This window comes from Heterodontus francisci, chromosome 2 (genome assembly GCF_036365525.1).
Source record: "Heterodontus francisci isolate sHetFra1 chromosome 2, sHetFra1.hap1, whole genome shotgun sequence".
Classification (NCBI taxonomy): Eukaryota; Metazoa; Chordata; class Chondrichthyes; order Heterodontiformes; family Heterodontidae; genus Heterodontus; species Heterodontus francisci.
In genome coordinates, this window is record NC_090372.1 from 108,149,087 (window position 1) to 108,166,681 (window position 17,595).

Below are 17,595 nucleotides of genomic sequence, written 5' to 3' on the forward strand. Positions count from 1 at the left end.
TGGGTAAGCATTCAGATCCCTTTCAACAAACCCAAATTTGTCTCACATACACAGCATTGTGAAACAATGAGAAGAGTTTTATCTGCCAAGGGGAGGCAGGCTTGGGTGCAGATGTGGGGTTAAATCCCCAAAAATTGGCGTCACATCAGAAACCCAGCATGATCCCATCGACTTCTGGGTTTGTTCCGGGTGGATTTGCTGGTGAATTCATTAAAATATTCAAACAGGAAATTGACTTTAGCTCTGCATTCTGGCTTTAATAGCTAGCGCATTGGTTCTCTGAGGTCTCTGCATCTCGCCTGGGTCACTGAGGCTAGAGCACCATGGGGAGTGATTATTTATTGAAATTGACATGCTGGGAAGCATTTAAAGATGGAAATTGGTAAGCTTGTGAAACTTGTGCTTTCAGCATTAGTCATGAGAGCCTGCAATCACTACTGTGTCAGTTTCAACTTTTTCAAGTCCCTTTCAAGTCCCTTGGAGTATAGTCACCTTTATCTCAACTTCCCTGCTGTCAGCCTCCACTGCAGTGTGGGAGTATCTTATGCAGCTCTAGCCGGGACCTCTGATGAGGATGAGCAGGAGTAGCCACACCAGGAGCAGCAACAACACCAACAGCAGCTGCCTTCTCTGCAGCCACATGCTGTTCCACAGGACAGAGGGGATGGATAGAGAACTCCAGTTTAAAGGAAACGATAACCACAGCACAGGGTTTACAGCAGATGGGCTTCCTCAATATGGCAGAGCAACAGTGCTTCAGGAGGCTCAGGCTTTCACGGCATGTTGTTGCAGACATCTGCAGCCCCCTGAAGCAACACCTGCTACCAGGAGGACCAGGTGGGCATACATCAAGGAATTTCTTCACCTCTGGCTCTTCCAGGACCTCCAGGATCTCTCAATCTGCCTCCCAGGTCATCGATACATTGTTTACTAAGGCCGCCAGTTATTTGAACTTTGCTACGGATGAGGCCTGTGAAACCCAGAGGGCTGTTGGCTTCGCTGCAGTGGCTGGATTCCCATAGGTTCGGGGAGTCATTGACTGCACGCATCAAGATCCCTCAGAACAGCCTGGAGCATTCACTAATTACAAGGGATTCCACTCCCTCAATGTCCAGCTGGTTTGTGGCCACCAGAAGGTGATCCATGCATGTCGACGCTAGATAGTCAGACTCATTCATTCTACAGCAATGACATCTCCGGCAGGCATTCACTGCTCCATATAGCCTGAGCGGCTGGCTCCTGGGAGACAAGGCCTACACTCTGAAGGCCTAATTGTTGACTCCTGTGAGGAACCCTACCAGTGAGCTAGAAGGGAGATACAACGGGAGCCACATTACCACCTGGGCAGGAATAGTACGTCAAGATATGCTCCAGGTGTCTTGACAGATCTGGAGGTGTCCTTCAATATGCCCTATCAAGGGTCTCCAGGATTGTTGTGGTCTGCTATGCCTTTCGTAACATGATGCTGGAGAGAGGAACGGAGCTGCAGCAGGAGGTAGGTGGAAATCATCCAGCATCCTCCAAGGAGTAGGAGGGGGAGGAGGAGGAGTCAGATGTCACCATGGTGCCTGCAGCTGCTTACCTGGCTGCCAGACAAGCCCGCAGTGGATTCACCCAGACATGCTCCACCTAATCTGTGTGCATGAAGCCATCTGAGAGTGCCATCAGAAACCTGGTGCCTCCCGTCCCCATAAACACTCATTCCAACAGTCAACCAGCCAACCATCATATTCACACACTTTCCTCTTCATAAAGGCTGATCATATCATTCACCTGAAGGCTAATGTCCAGGATGAATGGGGGATAGAACAAAGTAGAGGTCATAAGAATGAGGAGTTCAAATAAAGTGCTTCATTCATTGAAATAAACACCATTATAATTGCATTAACATTGGTATGAGCACCCAAGTGAATCCCCTTGAGCAACTAATATGTCTTTCTCATCCATTTCCTCATACACCCAGGTGGTGCAACCCCTGTGTCTTCTCCTGCGCTGGAGGCAGACTGCTTGCTCCCTTGCTCTGAGACATGAGATACCCATGGTGGGTGTCCTCTGGCACCTATGTGGAGGCAGACTTGGTGTTATGACGTCAGTGAGACCATTAACGTCAAAACACGTCGTATGAACTTCCCAGGCCCATTTAAAGAAATACACGACAAGATTTCAGGCTTTAAGACTTTTATTATAGCAACTAAACTAAAAGAAAATCATCATTAACTAAATAGTACTTTGTAAGTAGCTAATACTCCAAATTACAGAGAAAGGTATTTTCTTAACTTATTAAAACACTTCAAAACCTCACACCATATTTATATGTTACACACTCCTCCTTCAAGTGAAGTCTTTGCAGCTAGAAGTCCCAAACCTCTCCCAGTTGCAATGGGTTGTATCTCTCAGACCTTTACAAAGTCAATTTGCTCACTTCTTCCGACCAATTTTGAACTGGGCGTCTGTGAATAAGGCAATCTCTGGTGATCCTGATGGTCTTTTCCTTCTCCACGAACCTCAACCTTCGAAATCAGGTTCACGTCTTCGCAGCCTTTTGCTGTATCAGTGTTCTGAGGGCAGGTGTTCCTTCTCTCTCCCTCCTGAGGCCGCCACCACTGGTCTTTTGTCTTCTGGTCTTCCTTACAGCCTGCAACTTACTCAAACTCTGTAGAATTTATCATGAATCAGAAGGTCAATAGTCATTTGCTCTTTCAGTATGCAGAGCCCACAGGTCTGGCCACAGCAGAACCATCCAGGCCTTCCTTTGTCTCCAGGTGTTAGCAATTGTAATTCACATTTGGACTTTCAGAGCCACTGGCTCCTTGTTTACGATATGAGAGTCTGGGAAAGTGGAGCCCATTGTCTGTCAGGTGTTGTGACCTTACATTCTATGTTTTTCAAAAGGGTTTTGATCTCTGCTCCTTATTGTCCTGGTAACCAAGATTCCTGTTTTGTCTTTAAGCAGTGTTGATGTGAGAACACATGACTTCTCTGACTCCATCTTACCACTACATTAAAAAGCACAGGTTTTAAAACATAATCACGCTACAAAGTCCAGCGTTCATAACATTCAAGTCATCAAGGTAGGAGGCAGCATTTGTGTCTATGTCTGGGGAGTGACAAGGGATGAAAAGTGGGGGCACCTTGAGAAGAGCCCCCACTGTCATGTGCCCTTTCTCCATCTTCCCGCTCATGACCCACCTGCGGTTCCCTGCTAGCCAGGAGCACAAGAGCACCTGGATGCATGTCAGTGGGGCATTGAGCCAGCAAGGCGAGGCTTTGGTATGCCTGCTGCATATGATTTTCCATGCAGGTAATTACTTTTTCCATGGAGGTGGACATCAGTGCAAATGCCTGAGACATCATGGCATTCATGCTAGAGATGGAATCCTTCATTCTTTCTCTAAGGGTGTGCACTGCCTCTGGAAATGGTGACAGAAACACACACATTTCCTCAGTAGAATCATTCATCATGAAAAGTCATCGACCTGAAACGTTAATTCTGTTTTTCTCTCCGCAGATGCTGCCTCACCTGCTGAGTAATTGCAGATTTTCTGTTTTATTTCAGATTTCCAGCATCTGTAATATCCATGAGTTTCCTTTTCGAGGAAGGCTGCTGAAGCTCAGGATCAACATCCAGTTGAGCAGTGCTTGTAGTGCCCTACACCATCCAACAGGGATGCTCCATTGCTGTCCCTGTCTCCAGTGCCTGCTCCTGCTCACGTGATGTGCTCCTCATCATGTAACAACCTAGTTATCACTGTTGTAGTACCCACCAAGTTGTGTGTATCCGTGCTGGTGGAGGGTGTGCATGAGTCATCTAAAGGTGCATCCTCAGAATGCCCAGCCTCCTCCGCCACCCGTGAAGGACCTGTCAGAGATCAAAGACATAAGTTAGTGCTGACATGGGAAAAGGGTACAAACTCAGCACAGTGCATATCACAACAGTTCAGTTCGTGGAGACAGTAGTTCAACATGAGTGACTGTTAAGTGCTAAGTGGCAGTGTGATATCTAATGCTGTTACCAGTCTCTGGGTCACCTCCATCTCTCCATCACCGCGGTCAATGTCTGTGACACCCTGCCGACCTCCAGAGCATTCTCCTCCAATGTGGTCAGGGTGGCTGTGGCTGCATGTTCACCTCTGGTTTTCTGTTGTGTGCTCTCTTCTACAATGAAAGCAGAGAGTTCTGAGTGTGAGAAATGGAATGTGGCTTGAGGATGGAATGAGAACATTTGTGGAGGGTGACTGTGAAGGTTGGGTGCGAGAGGGCAATGTGATGATGAGTGTGAGTGTTGCCTGTTGAGATGGAGATTTGAAGAGCTGCCTTTTTTATTCTTTCATGGGATGTGGGCCTAACTGGCAAGGCCAGCATTTGTTACCCATCCCTAATTGCCTTTGAGAAGGGTGTGGTGAACCACTTTCTTGAACCGCTGCACACCATTCTGTAGTAGTTTGGGACAACTGAGTGGTTTGCTAGGCCATTTCAGAGAGCGGTTAAGAGTCAACCACATTGCTGTGGGTCTGGAGTCACATCTACGCCAGACCAGGTAAGGATGGGTGATTTCCTTCCCTGAAGGACATTAGTGAACTAGTTGGGATTTTGCGACAATCAATGGTAGTTTCATGGCACCATCACTGAGACTAGCTTTCAGTTCCATTTTTATTAATTAATTGAATTTAAATTCCACCAGCTGCCATTGTGGGGTGGGGAGAGGGGCGGAATTTGAATGTGTTCCCAGAGTATTAACTGGACCTCTTGATTATTAGAGTAGTGACATTACCACTATGCCACCATCTCCTGGAGAGAAAAGAATCTGTGGAGATATAAGGTACGTCGGTCAGAGGATTATTATGCAGGAGAGTACCAGGGAGGTCAGAGACTGATGGCTGCCACCTAAAAGTGGTCTGACACTCGTTTTTCCAGCCCTAAATCCAGGTCCTCAGCACTGCACTCCTGCTGCTCACAGCCTCTGCTACATGGATTTATGAATGGGATATCATGTTTGATGAACCTGTTGGAATTTTCTGGGGATGCTACTAACAAAATTGATAAAGGGGAGTCATTGGATGTGGTATACTTGGATTTTCAGAAGGCTTTTGATAAAGTCCCCCACAGGAGGTTGGTTAGCAAAATTAAAGCACATGGGATAGGAGGTAATATACTGGCATGGATTAAGGATTAGTTAACAGGCAGAAAGCAGAGAGTAGGAATAAATGGGTCATTCTCGCATTGACAGGCTGTGACTAGTGGGGTACTGCAGCGGTCAGTGCTTGGGCCCCATCTGTTCACAATATATATCAATGATTTGGATGTGGGGACCAAATATAGTGTTTCCAAGTTCACGGATGACACAAAATTAGGCGGAATGTGTGTTGTGATGAAGATGCAAAGAGGCTTCAAGAGGATTTGGACAGACTTAGTGAATGGGCAAGAACATGGTAGATGGAATATAATGTGGAAAAATGTGAGGTTATCCACTTTGGTAGGAGGAATAGATGTGCAGAGTATTTCTTAAATGGTAAGAGATTAGAAAATGTAGATGTACAAAGGGATCTGGGTGTCCTTGTCAATAAGTCACTGAAAGCTAACACGCAGGTGCAGCAAGCAATTAGGAAGGCTAATGGTATAATGGCCTTCACCGCAAGAGGATTTTAGTGCAGGAGTAGTGAAGTCTTGCTTCAATTGTATACAACCTTGGTTTGACTGCACTTGGAATACTGTGTGTAGTTTTGGTCCTCTTACCTTTGGAAGGATATTATTACCATAGAGGGAGTGCAACGAAGGTTCACGAGACTTGTTCCCGGGATGGCAGGACTGTCCTATGAAGAGGGTTTGGGGAAACTGGGCCTGTATTCTCTAGAGTTTCGAAGAATGAGAGGTGATCTCATTGAAACCTACAAAATATTTAAAGGGATAGACAGGGTAGATGCAGCTAAGATGTTTCCCCTGGTTGGGGAGTCTAGAATCAGGAGACACAATTTCAAAATAAGGGGGAAGCCACTTAGGACAGAGATGAGGAGAAATTTCTTTACTCAGAGGGTTCACAACCCTCTGGAATTCTCTACCCCAGAGGGCTCTGGAAGCTCAGTCATTGAGTATGTTTAAAGCAGAGACTGACAGATTTCTAAATGTAAATGACATAAGGGGATATGAGGATAGTCTGGGAAAAAGACATTGAAGTGGATGATCAGCTATGATCATGTTGAATGGTGGGGCAGACTTGATGGGATGAATGGCCAACTCCTGCTCCTATGTTCTTACTCCCAGCCACGCCTGCTTAAGCCTGACTGGTTGGCAGGCCTGTTCCTCTCATTTACAGGGAAGAGGACTTCTTTTCTGGCTCTTATTGCCTCTGACCTGATCTCCAGGGAAGATTCAGAAAACCAGTGAGCAGCCTTTCCATGCCTTCCTTGCATTTTCCTGTTTTCAGAATGCTTCACCTTATACTGAACCTTCATTGACAGAGTGAAGGGCGCCATCACACCCAAACTTTCTGATTGGCTAGAAACCCGGAAGCGGGATGCTAATACCATGCCTGAGTTAAATAGCCACAGCAAAGCCTGCTTCAATTAGCAACAGGTTCCTGACCCACTATCAGCATTGCTGCATGCAGATCAATTCCATGAAGATTCCTGCCAATATCATCAAAATAAATGTTGTGAAATGTAGAAGATTTACATTTCGAAAGATGAGGAATAGTTTTAATTATCGGCAGATATCAGATAAGTAACATCACACACCCAATATCCTCAGTGAACAGCCTAAGTCATTTGATGCTCAGGGCTTATTTGCACCTGATTGGCGAGTGCTCAGCCAGAAAACTTGCTAAACCAGAAAGGTGGGGTGGGGGAGGGGAAGAAAATCGGCAGCTCCTCCGCCAAGCCAAATTGAAGCTTAAATATAATAGAAGGCAATTGCAGGAGGTGATGGACGGAGGGACCGTCAGAAGTTGGAAATATTTTCATGGAGCGCTACAAAAAAATTTAAAAAGACAGCAAATTACACTTTTGGAAGTAGATTACATTGGCAGCTTTAAAGGCCACTGGCTTGGTTGCTCTATGTTTAGTATCAATGGACAGAGCATGTGTAACATAGTGAGAAAGAAATATTAAGGAGTTTCGCATCTATAAGAGTTGATAAATCACTAGGTCTGGATAAAATGTGTCCCGAGCTGTTAACAGAACCAAGGGAGGAAATAGCAGAGGCTCTGACTATCATCTTCCAATCCTTTCTGTCTACAGGATTGGTGCCAGCAGACTGGAGGACTGCTAACATTTTAACTTTGTTTAAAAAGGGAGGAAGGGATAGAATGAGTAATTACAGGCCAGTCAGTCTAACCTTGGTGGTGGGCAAATTATTGCAAAAAATTCTGAGGGATAGTATTGATTGCCATTTAGAAAGGCAGGGATTAATCAAGGGCAGTCAACAAGGATTTGTTAGGGGAAGGTCTTTATGACTACTGATTGAATTTTTTGAGGAGATTCGATGAGGGCAGTTCATTTGCTGTAGTCTACATGGATTTTAGCGAGGCTTTTTGACAAGGTCCCACATAGCAGACTGGTCAAAAATGTAGAAGCCCATGGGATCCAAGGGCAAGTGGCACGTTGCATCCAAAATTGTCACAGTAGAAAATGATAACATGGAAAGGGGACAGTAATCTCAGCATCATAAAATTCACGTGATATCATTCTGTTCCTGCCTGGCAGTAGTTATGAAAATCAACCCCACGCTTTCCTTTTAATTGTGCAGTCACTGGTGTTTAATTGTAAGTACAGTGAAACTCTTTCTCAAAACTTTTTTCTCCTGTCACCATATCTACAAAGTTTAGTGCAGATTGATAATTCACAATCCAACATTTCTAATGTTCCTCCGGAGACGATGGACGAGATTTTAACTCATTCAAATCCCATCGACTTGTACAGAGTTAAAATCGGACCCAATGTGTTTGCATGAGCAATGTTATTGAGCTTAGTGCTCATTTATAAGATTGCTAAAAACAAAAAGATAAAAATATTTTACACAGTCAGATAACCACTTACAGGAAGGGCTATGCAATAAATATTCTAAACATGTAACAAATTAAATGTTTCATAAACTTTTATTTTGAATTACTTAAAATGTTTGAAATGTGTAGTACATCAGAAGTAATCACTTATATAGACTGTTTAAGTCATATGGGAGTGATTACAAAGCTGTAATCTCATTGAGGAATTCAGATGATTTCATAAATAGTGACAGAAATGTTTGGGTAATTCATAATCATCACCTGAATCCCAAAATAAGGCTGCAGTTATACAAGCTGTTCTGAATCGACGTTGCCATGTAGGTGGCAGTATAGTTTGAGTCAGATTGAAGGTCTGAATCAAAGATACTAAAGTTAAGAGTCTGATATTTAAGTATGTACTGCAATATAATTGCAGCTTGATTCAAATCCGTATCCTATTTATCTCCAAGATTGCTTAATCCAGTTCTACATTATTGGCCATCTCCATCCTACCTCAGGTTGCCAAAAAATGTTTTGTCACCTGTATGTTCTGAATAATTGCAGTCCTCATTGTAAAAATCAACATGTGACTTGAGCTATATCTTAGTCTCAAATTTCCCGACCAGTTTTATAAGGGGCAGTACCTCTGCCATTCCCTTCGAAGGCTGTTCATACCAAAGGGGAAGAACCAGGTGTGGGTACTCTGTACACTGTGGGCTGGATTTAATGGGCCCCCAGAGATAGGCTAGGAGATGAGGGGTGGGGTGCCCATAGAATTGCGACAGGAGACAGTGGGGGCGGGTGGTGATGGTAGGGAGCCTGTTGCCTTCCTGTTGCTCTGCGATGATATCAGGGTCAGGAAATACTGAAGATGGCCTTCCCGCCCAGAGGTCAGTTGAGACCCTTAAGTGGCCAATCAGTAGCCACTTCAGGGCCTCTTCCCGCCATCGCTGAATTAAGCCAGCGGCGGGGGTCCTCCCCCACATGGAGAGATTGTCCAGTGAAACAAGGCAACCTGCTCGTGGGCTTAATGTGGGGGTGGGGGGAGGGCCTCCTCAGTAGGCAATCTGTGGCCCATGGAAGACCCCTGCTGGCTAACGCCCCCCCCTCCCATTTCACTCCCCCCACACTCATCACCCACTCACCCCCACCCCCCATTGCCGGGTCCTGCCAGACCGGCCCTGGTGACCCCACCTCACTTACCTTTGGTCCTGGTCTCCAGTGCTGGACCTTCTTCCAGGTCTCTTGTACCGGCAGTAGCCACCGCTCCGTTGGTGCTGCCAATACTACTGAGCTGCAGGCCATCTGTTTGAGAGGCAGCTCTTGGAGGCAGAATCTCTGTCTTTAAAGGGACAGAGATCCTAGCACCAGGCACTTAAGTGCCTGAGAGCCGTTGAATTGCACAGGGGAGGGGTTCCGTAAGGCCTAGGCTGGATTCCCCTCACCTTTTTGGCCCGGCACCAGGAGCACTGCTGCTGTGACTAAATCCAGCCCTGTGAGTTCTTGCTTCCTGGTTCAGTAGGAACCTGGTGTAATACTGAAAGCCAGAACAGTGCAAGAGATGAGACATAACAAAGTCCAGATGGGAATTAATGGGCCTTACTGGTGGGTCCAGGCCAGGAACAACCTGGTGGCTCAAAGTGTCATAGAGTCATTACAGCACAGATGGAGGGCATTCAGCCCATTGAGTCCATGCCAACTTTCTGTAGAGAAATCCAATCAGTCCCATTCCCCTACTCTATCCCTATAGTCCTGCAAGTTTATTTCCCACAAGTGTCCATCTAGTTTCCTATTGAAATCATTCATTGTCTCTGCTTCCACCACCCGAGTAGGCAGCAAGTTCCAGGTCATGACCACTCACTGTGTAAAAGTTCTTCCTCACATCCCCCCTGCATCCCTTGCCCAAAACCTTAAATCTATGTCCCTAAGTCCTTGCATGATCAGCGAATGGGAACAGCTTTTCTTTGTCTACCTTAGCTAAACGTGTCATAATCTTGCACATCTCTATCAAGTCTCCCCTCAATCTCCTTTGCTGCAAGGAGAACAAAACCAACTCCTCCAACCTAACCTTGTAGCTAAAATCCCTCATCCCTGGAAATATTCTGCACCCTCTCAAGGATTCTCATATCCTTCCTAAAGTGTGGTGACCAGAACTGGACACCGTACTCTCTTTGTGGCCTAACCAGTGCTTTATAAAGGTTCAGCATAACTTCCCTGTTTTTGTATTCAAAACTTGTATTGATGGAGCCCAAGATCCCATATGCTTTGCTAACTACTCTCTCTCTATGTCCTTCCACCTTCAAAGATCTATGCACATGACCTCTGTCCCTGTACACTCTTTAGATGTTTACCATTTAGTCTATATTGTGTCTCCCTATCCCTTCTGCCAAAATGCATCACCTCACATTTCCTTGTATTAAATTCCATCTGCCACTTGTCTGCCCATTCTGCTAGCCTATCTATGTCCTGTTACAGTCGATTAGTATCATCCTCACTGCCTGCCACACCTCCAGGTTTGGTATCATCGGCAAATTTTGAAATTTTATTCTGCATTCCAACATCCAAGTCATTTATATCAGAGAAACAATGGTTCTTGTACCAAACCTTGGGAACACCATTGTCTACCATTCTCCTGACTGAAAACCAACCATATACCGACCACAACTCGCTGTTTTCTGTCCTTAAGCCAAGAGGGGTGTCTTTTTTTTTTACCTGGACCGGCCTCCTTGCGCAAGGCCAAGGGAGCTAAATAGGGTCTTCAAGGCATCTTCCCCACCGTCAACCCCACCCCCCAATGGCAAGCAGCAATCAGGTTTTCCAGCCTTGTGGGGAAAATGCATACCAGAAACTTGTCCCTAGTGGTGCAGGGGCCCTCTGACCCATGCAAAGGAGATGCCTTCCTGCTGCCCCACAAACGCTAATGGAGTCAGCAATGGGCACATATAGGCACAACCTTGGTGTAACTACAAAGATTGTGACCTCTGGATTATTGAGCCCCTTGTATGTTTTTAAATATTAGATGACAGTAGTCTTTATTGAAAAACTTTGATACAATTATTAAGATAATTATGATATTCTATAGATCTTCCGAAACCCGGTGTTATCAGATCAACAGCAAGAATCACTGCCACAACTACCACACCTACTGTGATAACGACAACTGTCGGGAAGCCACATGTCCATCATTGGACTATGGTATATCAGACCACTGACAATAGATCTACAGAAAGGCATCCCTCTATTCCATCCAGGCAACTTTTACCTGGAAAAACTCCAGCTGTGCAAAACAGAGCTGCCACATTCTTAGAAAACAATAAAGGGACAAGAGGGAGCAGTAGAGATGCGCCAAGTGATAATACAGCGAGAGACAGCATGAAAGGAGAAAGAGGTGTTCCAAAAACACTTGGTCCATCATTGACTCAGAGAAGACCTTTAATAAAATCACAGACTCCCAGTGTGGCTGTGACTTCAGAAGGCCTTTACACAGAGGACGAACGGACGCCTGAACCAAAGATTGTTACATGTGCAGACTCACCTTGTTTCTCTGGGGTTCCTTGCGAACCGACTCATTATGGAAGCTTCAAATGTGGACGGTGCCCTTTTGGCTATTTTGGCAATGGAGTCACATGCAAAGGTATTGTATTTTATCTTAGTACTATTGTATACATGGCTGAGTAAATGTTCAATTTCTTACATATTAGGAAGCAAAATGAGAGAGGAACACACCCATCACAGAAGAGAGTAAAGCTAAAGTGTGCAGAGCTTATATATTTTTATAATGTTAGAAAACTCCCTACTTTTGTGTATCATTTATTATTTGTCTAGAATTTCAATTGCATTTAGCACAAGCTGCTTTTAAAGACAAGTAGGAGCGAAAATGGGCTCGCACTCAAAAAAAGACTTGCATTTATATCGTGCTTTCACGACCTCAGGACATCCCAAAGTGATTTACAACCAATTAAGTACTTTTTGAAGTCTGGTCACTGTTGTAATGTAGGAAATGCAGCAGCCCATTTGTGCACAGCAAGCTTCCACAAACAGCAATGTGATAATGAACAGATAATCTGTTTTGTGATGTTGATCGAGAATAAATAACAGCCTGGACACAGGGGTAACTCCCCTCCTCTTCAAAATAGTGCCATGGGAGTTTTTACCTACATCTTAGAGAGCAGATAGGACCTTGGTTTGATATCTCATCTAAAAGACGACACCTCCAACAGTGCAACACTCCTTCAGAAGGAACCTAGGAAATAGGAGCAGAGTAGGCCATTCGGCCCCTCAACCCTGCTCTACCATTCCACTAGATCTTGGCTGATCTTCTACCTCAATGCCATTTTCACGCAGTATCCCTTTATCCCTTGATCTTTACTGTATTATTTTGTGGACTTAAGTCTCTGGAGGCAAGAGTGCTACTAACTGCACCACAGCTGGCACAAATGGAGGGAGGGAGGATTCTGGAGGAAGAATTTGAGAGAGTAATCACCCTGCTGAGAAATAGAGAACTAGCAATGGAAAAGGAAGAAGTGCTAAATATCCACGTTAGGGAAAGCAAAGAGGGACAGGCTAGAACAGAAACATCCAGAGCAAATTACCTTGCCCAACAATCTTAAAACATTGGTTTCCTGTTGGAAGGATTGATTCTGGGTAGGGCCATCTTATCATAGAATCATAGAATATTACAGCACAGAAGGAGTGCATTCAACCCGTCAAATCTGAGCCAGCTTTTTTGAAGAACAATCCAGTTAGTCACACTTCCCGACTCTTTCCACATATCCCTGCAGTTTTTTCTCCTTCAAATATTTATTCAATTTTCTTTTGAAAGCTGCTATTGAATCTGTATCTACCACCATATCAGAGTGTTTAGTGCGTTCCTAAACACTCATAGCTTCATGTCGCCTCTGGTTCTTTTGCCAATAGCCTTAAATCTGTGCCCTTCAGCACAGTCATTATTGAAAAACTTTGATACAATAATTAACATAATTATGATATTCTATAGATCTTCCGAAACCCGGAGTTTTCAACAGCAAAAATCATTGCTACAATTACCACACCTACTGTGATGACGACAACTGTCAGGAAGCCATATGTCCATCACTGGACTATGGTATATCAGACCACTGACAATAGATCTACAGGAAGGCATCCCTTTATACCATCCAGGCAACTTTTACCTGGAAAAACTCCAGCTGTGCAGAATAGAGCTGCCACATTCTTAGAAAACCTGACCCTTCAGCATTGATAAAAGTTTCTCTTTATTTACTAAACCCTTCAGGATTTTAAATACCTCTATCAATTTTCCTCTTAGTCTTCTCCGCTCTAAGGAGAACAACCCTAGCTTCTCTAGTCTCTCCACATAACTGTAATCCCTCAACCCTGGAACCATCTGCAAATTTCAAAATTGTGCCTTGTACCCCCAAGTCCAAGTCATTAATGTGTATCAAAAGCAGCTGTGTTCCTTGTACTAAACCCTGAGGAACACCATTATATACCTCCCTCAAGTCTGAAATAAGAGACATTTCCCCCTGTTTTCTAACCCTTAGTCAATTTTGTATCCATGCTGCTACTATTCTTTTTATCTCAAGGATTTCAATTTTGGTAACAAGACTAATACACCTTATCAAATGCCTTTTGAAAGTCAAAATATTGATTGCACTGCTCTTATCCACCGTCTCTGTTACCTCATCAAAAAACTCAATCAAGTCAGTCAAACATGATTTTCCCTGAACAAATCCATGCTGGCTCTCCTTTATCTGTCCATCCTTGTCCAAATGGATGTAAATTTTCTCCTGGATTATTGTTTCTAACAGCTTCCTCACCACAAACATTAAGCTGACTGGCCTGTACTTCTAGGTGTGCTCTTATCTTCCTTTTGAACAAGGGTGTAACATTTGCAATTCTGCAGTTCTCTGTTACCAACCCTGTATCTAAGGAGGATTGGAAGATTGTGACCAACTCCTCTGCAATTTCTATCCTTACTTCCCTCAGCAACCTAGGGCCATTCCCATCTGGAACTGGTGACTTATCCACTTTAAGCACTGCCAGCCTTTCTGTTACCTATCTTTATTTTTATCTCATCCAGTATCCCAACAACCTCCTCGTTTACTGTAGATTTGACAAGGTTCTCTTCCTTGGTAAACACTGATGCAAAGTACTCATTTAGTACCTCAGTCATGCCTTCTGCCTCCACCAATAAATCTCCATTTTGGTCCCTAATTGGGCCCACCGCTGCTCTAACAACCGTTTTTACTGTTAATAAGCCCATACAATACTTTTGGATTCCCAATTATGTTAGCCATCAAGCTATACCTGTACTGTCTCTTTACCCCTCTTATTTCCTTTTGCACATCCTACTCTCTACTTCCTTTGTCATCCAGCGAGCTCTGGCTTTGGTTTCCCTCCCTTTCCTCCTTGTGGAAATGTAGCTAGACTGTACCTGAACCATCTCCTCTTTAAAGACCTCCCATTGCTCCATTACATTTCTGCCTGCCAGTCTTTGACTTCAATTTACCCGGGCCAGATCCCTTCTCAACTTGAGAAATTAGCCCTCCTCCAGGAAAGTATTTTTATTCCATATTTCTCCTATTCTTTCTCCATAACTAATCTAAACCTTATGATATTATGATCACTATTCCTAAGGTGCTCCCTCACAGTGACATGCTCCACTTAATCCTCTTCATTCTCCAGGACTAGATCCAGCAATGCCTCCTTCCTCGTTGGGCAGCAACCATACTAATCAAGAAAATTCTTCCAAAAACGCTTCATAACTTCCCCCCTTCTCTGTCCTTAGCACAATCACTTCCCCATTCAATATTGGGGTAGTTCGAGTCTCCCATTATCACTGCTCTATAGTTCCTGCATCTCTCAGTAACTTTCTTGCAAATGTGGTCCACAGTCTCCTTCCCACTATTTGGTAGCCTGTAAAATACACCAATAGCTTCTTTTCTGCTTCTTAACTCCAAGGGCATTCTCTCTTTCTAGCACTATAATATATTCCTTAATTAAAACTGCTACTTTTTATTCCCCCTCTATTTTTCCTGAATATCTTGCACCCAAGAATATTATGCATCCAAATACTCCCCTATTTTGAGCCCAGTCAGTTATCGTCACTGCATCATATTCCCATGTGGCTATTTGCGCCTGCAGTTCACCAATCTTACATTGTCGTCGTATTTTATATGATCCAACCTAATTCTGTATTATTTCTAACTCTAGCTGTCTCTTCCAGTCCTCACTGTACCTTGTTTCTACTTGTTGTGTGGCTCTAGGTCCTGTTGAAGAAGGTGGCACAGTTCAGTGACCACCTCCTTGCTGAATTGTAGACACCTCAAACATTGCTCAGTGCTGAGGTGGACGTAGGAGAAGTGCTTCCTGAAAACCTTTGGTAGGTAGGACCTTCTGTGGAGAGTCCACCTCCTTCTCCTTCTGCACGCAGCGTCACCTCTCTGCAGCCTGTCGCTCCATTTCTCTGTCATGTTGCAGGCCAAAGGGCACTACAACTATAGCCCCCATAACTCCAGTAGGCTTTCTGTACACAGGGGAGAAAAGTCCTCTGACCTTTGTCAGGATACAAAATCTTCAAAATCCAACAAGTCACCAAAACACCTCCAACAATACACCACAATACTTCCAAAAACTTTGCAAAAGCAAAACTAAGTCAAAGGCACCTACATGTTGGATGGTTAGTCCCAAATAACACTAGTGGGGGGTGGGGGAGGGAGTTCAGCTGTGAGTGATTATGGGCTGGATTTTGTTCTCAGCCCAACGTCGAGATTCATGACCAGGGGTGGGGGGAAGGCCAGGGTGGAGGGTGGCCAGAGACTCAGAGTGACAATGGCCGCCACAGAGCCCAACACTGTGATTGCCAGTTCCGATCTTCCCGGCAGCAGCAAGGCTCCGTGGCGGCACCTCGGCCACTCTGCGACAGGACCCTACTTTAAATATTGAAAGTACCTCTTTGCATTCATTTAAATTTAATTCGCCATGATCTTATCTTGAGTTCCCAATCTTGAGCTCATTGTGTGGCACTTACGAGCCTTCATTTTCCCATCCATGGGAAGCTGGCGCCACCAAGGCGGGGAAGGGGTCAACTCTGCATGATTTGTATCGGGAAGTGGGGGAGGGAGCAACTGTGCATGATTTATATGGGGAAGTGAGAGAAAGGGTCAACTCTAGCATGATTTCTATGAGTGGGGGGGAAGAGGTCAACTCTGCATTACGTTAAACTGTTTTCAGGGCTCGCAGCCATTTAAAAAAGGCAGCAGAACCTGCTCCTGCATCAGATGACACTGAATGGCATCGCCAATGCCACCCCTGCCACGTGATTGGGGGGATGGCCGCTGTCAATATGCTAAGTGGCCACATGCCACATAGACGCGGCGCGCGACCACGTGAGTCCCATGGGGGACGGTTGCCATGTTCCGGAGTATTCCAGATAGATGTCTCTCTCTCTGTCCCCCCTCTCTGTTTTGTTCCCTCCCCTCTGTGTCATCCTCGCTGTCTGTGTCCCCCTCTCTGTCCCCCCTCTTTACATAGAAAATAGGAGCAGGAGTAGGCCATTCGGCCCTTCGAGCCTCCTGCGCCATTCATTATAATCATGGCTGATCATCCAACTCAGTAGCCTGTTCCCGCTTTCACCCTATACCCTTTGATTCTTTTAGACCCAAGAGCTATATCTAACTCCTTCTTGAAAACATACAATGTTTTAGCTTCAACTGCTTTCTGTGGTAGCAACTTCCACAGTCTCACCACGCTCTGGGTGAAGAAATTTCTCCTCATCTCAGTCCTGAAAGGTTTACCCCGTATCCTTAGGCTATGACCCCTGGTTCTGGACTCCCCCACCATCGGGAACATCCTTCCTGCATCTACCCTGTCAAGTCCTGTTAGAAGTTTATAGGTTTATGTGAGATCCCCCCTCACTCTTCTGAACTCCAGCGAATATAATCCTAACCGACTCAATCTCTCCTCATACGTCAGTCCCGCCATCCCAGGAATCAGTCTGGTAAACCTTCGCTGCACTCCCTGTATAGCAAGAACATCCTTCCTCAGATAAGGAGACCAAAACTGCACACAATATTCCAGGTGTGACCTTACCAAGGCCCTGTATAATTGCAGCAAGACATCCCTGCTCCTGTACTCGAATCCTCTCGCTATGAAGGCCAACATACCATTTGCCTTTTTTACCGCCTGTTGCACCTGCATGCTTATCTTCAGCGACTGGTGTACGAGAACACCCAGGTCTCGCTACATATTCCCCTCTCTCAGTTTATAGCCATTCACATTCTTTTAGAACCTGTTCCCCTCTTTCTCGATCTGTCCCTCTCTCTCTCTCTCCATCCCCTCTCTCTCTTCCCCCCTCTCTCTGTCTCCCTTTTCCTCTCTCTCTGTCCCCCTTTTCCTCTCTCTCTGTCCCCCTTTTCCTCTCTCTCTGTCCCCCTTTCTCTCTCTCTCTGTCCCCTTTCTTTCCCTCTCTCTGTCCCCTCTCTCCCTCTGTCCCCCTTTCTCTCACTCTTTCCCCTTTCTTCCCTGCTCTCTCTGTCACCCCTCTCCCTCTCTCTCCTCTCACCACTCTCTCCCCCTTTTGCTCTCTCTCTGTCCCCTTTCACTCTATCTCTGTCACCCCT

At 45.1% G+C, this 17,595-nt stretch overlaps 1 protein-coding gene across 1 annotated transcript in view; it reads left to right on the top strand.

Annotated features, from left to right (window-relative positions):
* vwde (von Willebrand factor D and EGF domains) overlaps positions 1-17,595 on the top strand; it is a 306,182-nt gene that overhangs the window by 217,719 nt on the left and 70,868 nt on the right. The window contains exon 25 of the mRNA XM_068052969.1: positions 11,058-11,609. Coding sequence (XP_067909070.1) covers positions 11,058-11,609 — 552 coding nt within the window. The remainder of the gene's footprint in view (positions 1-11,057; positions 11,610-17,595) is intronic.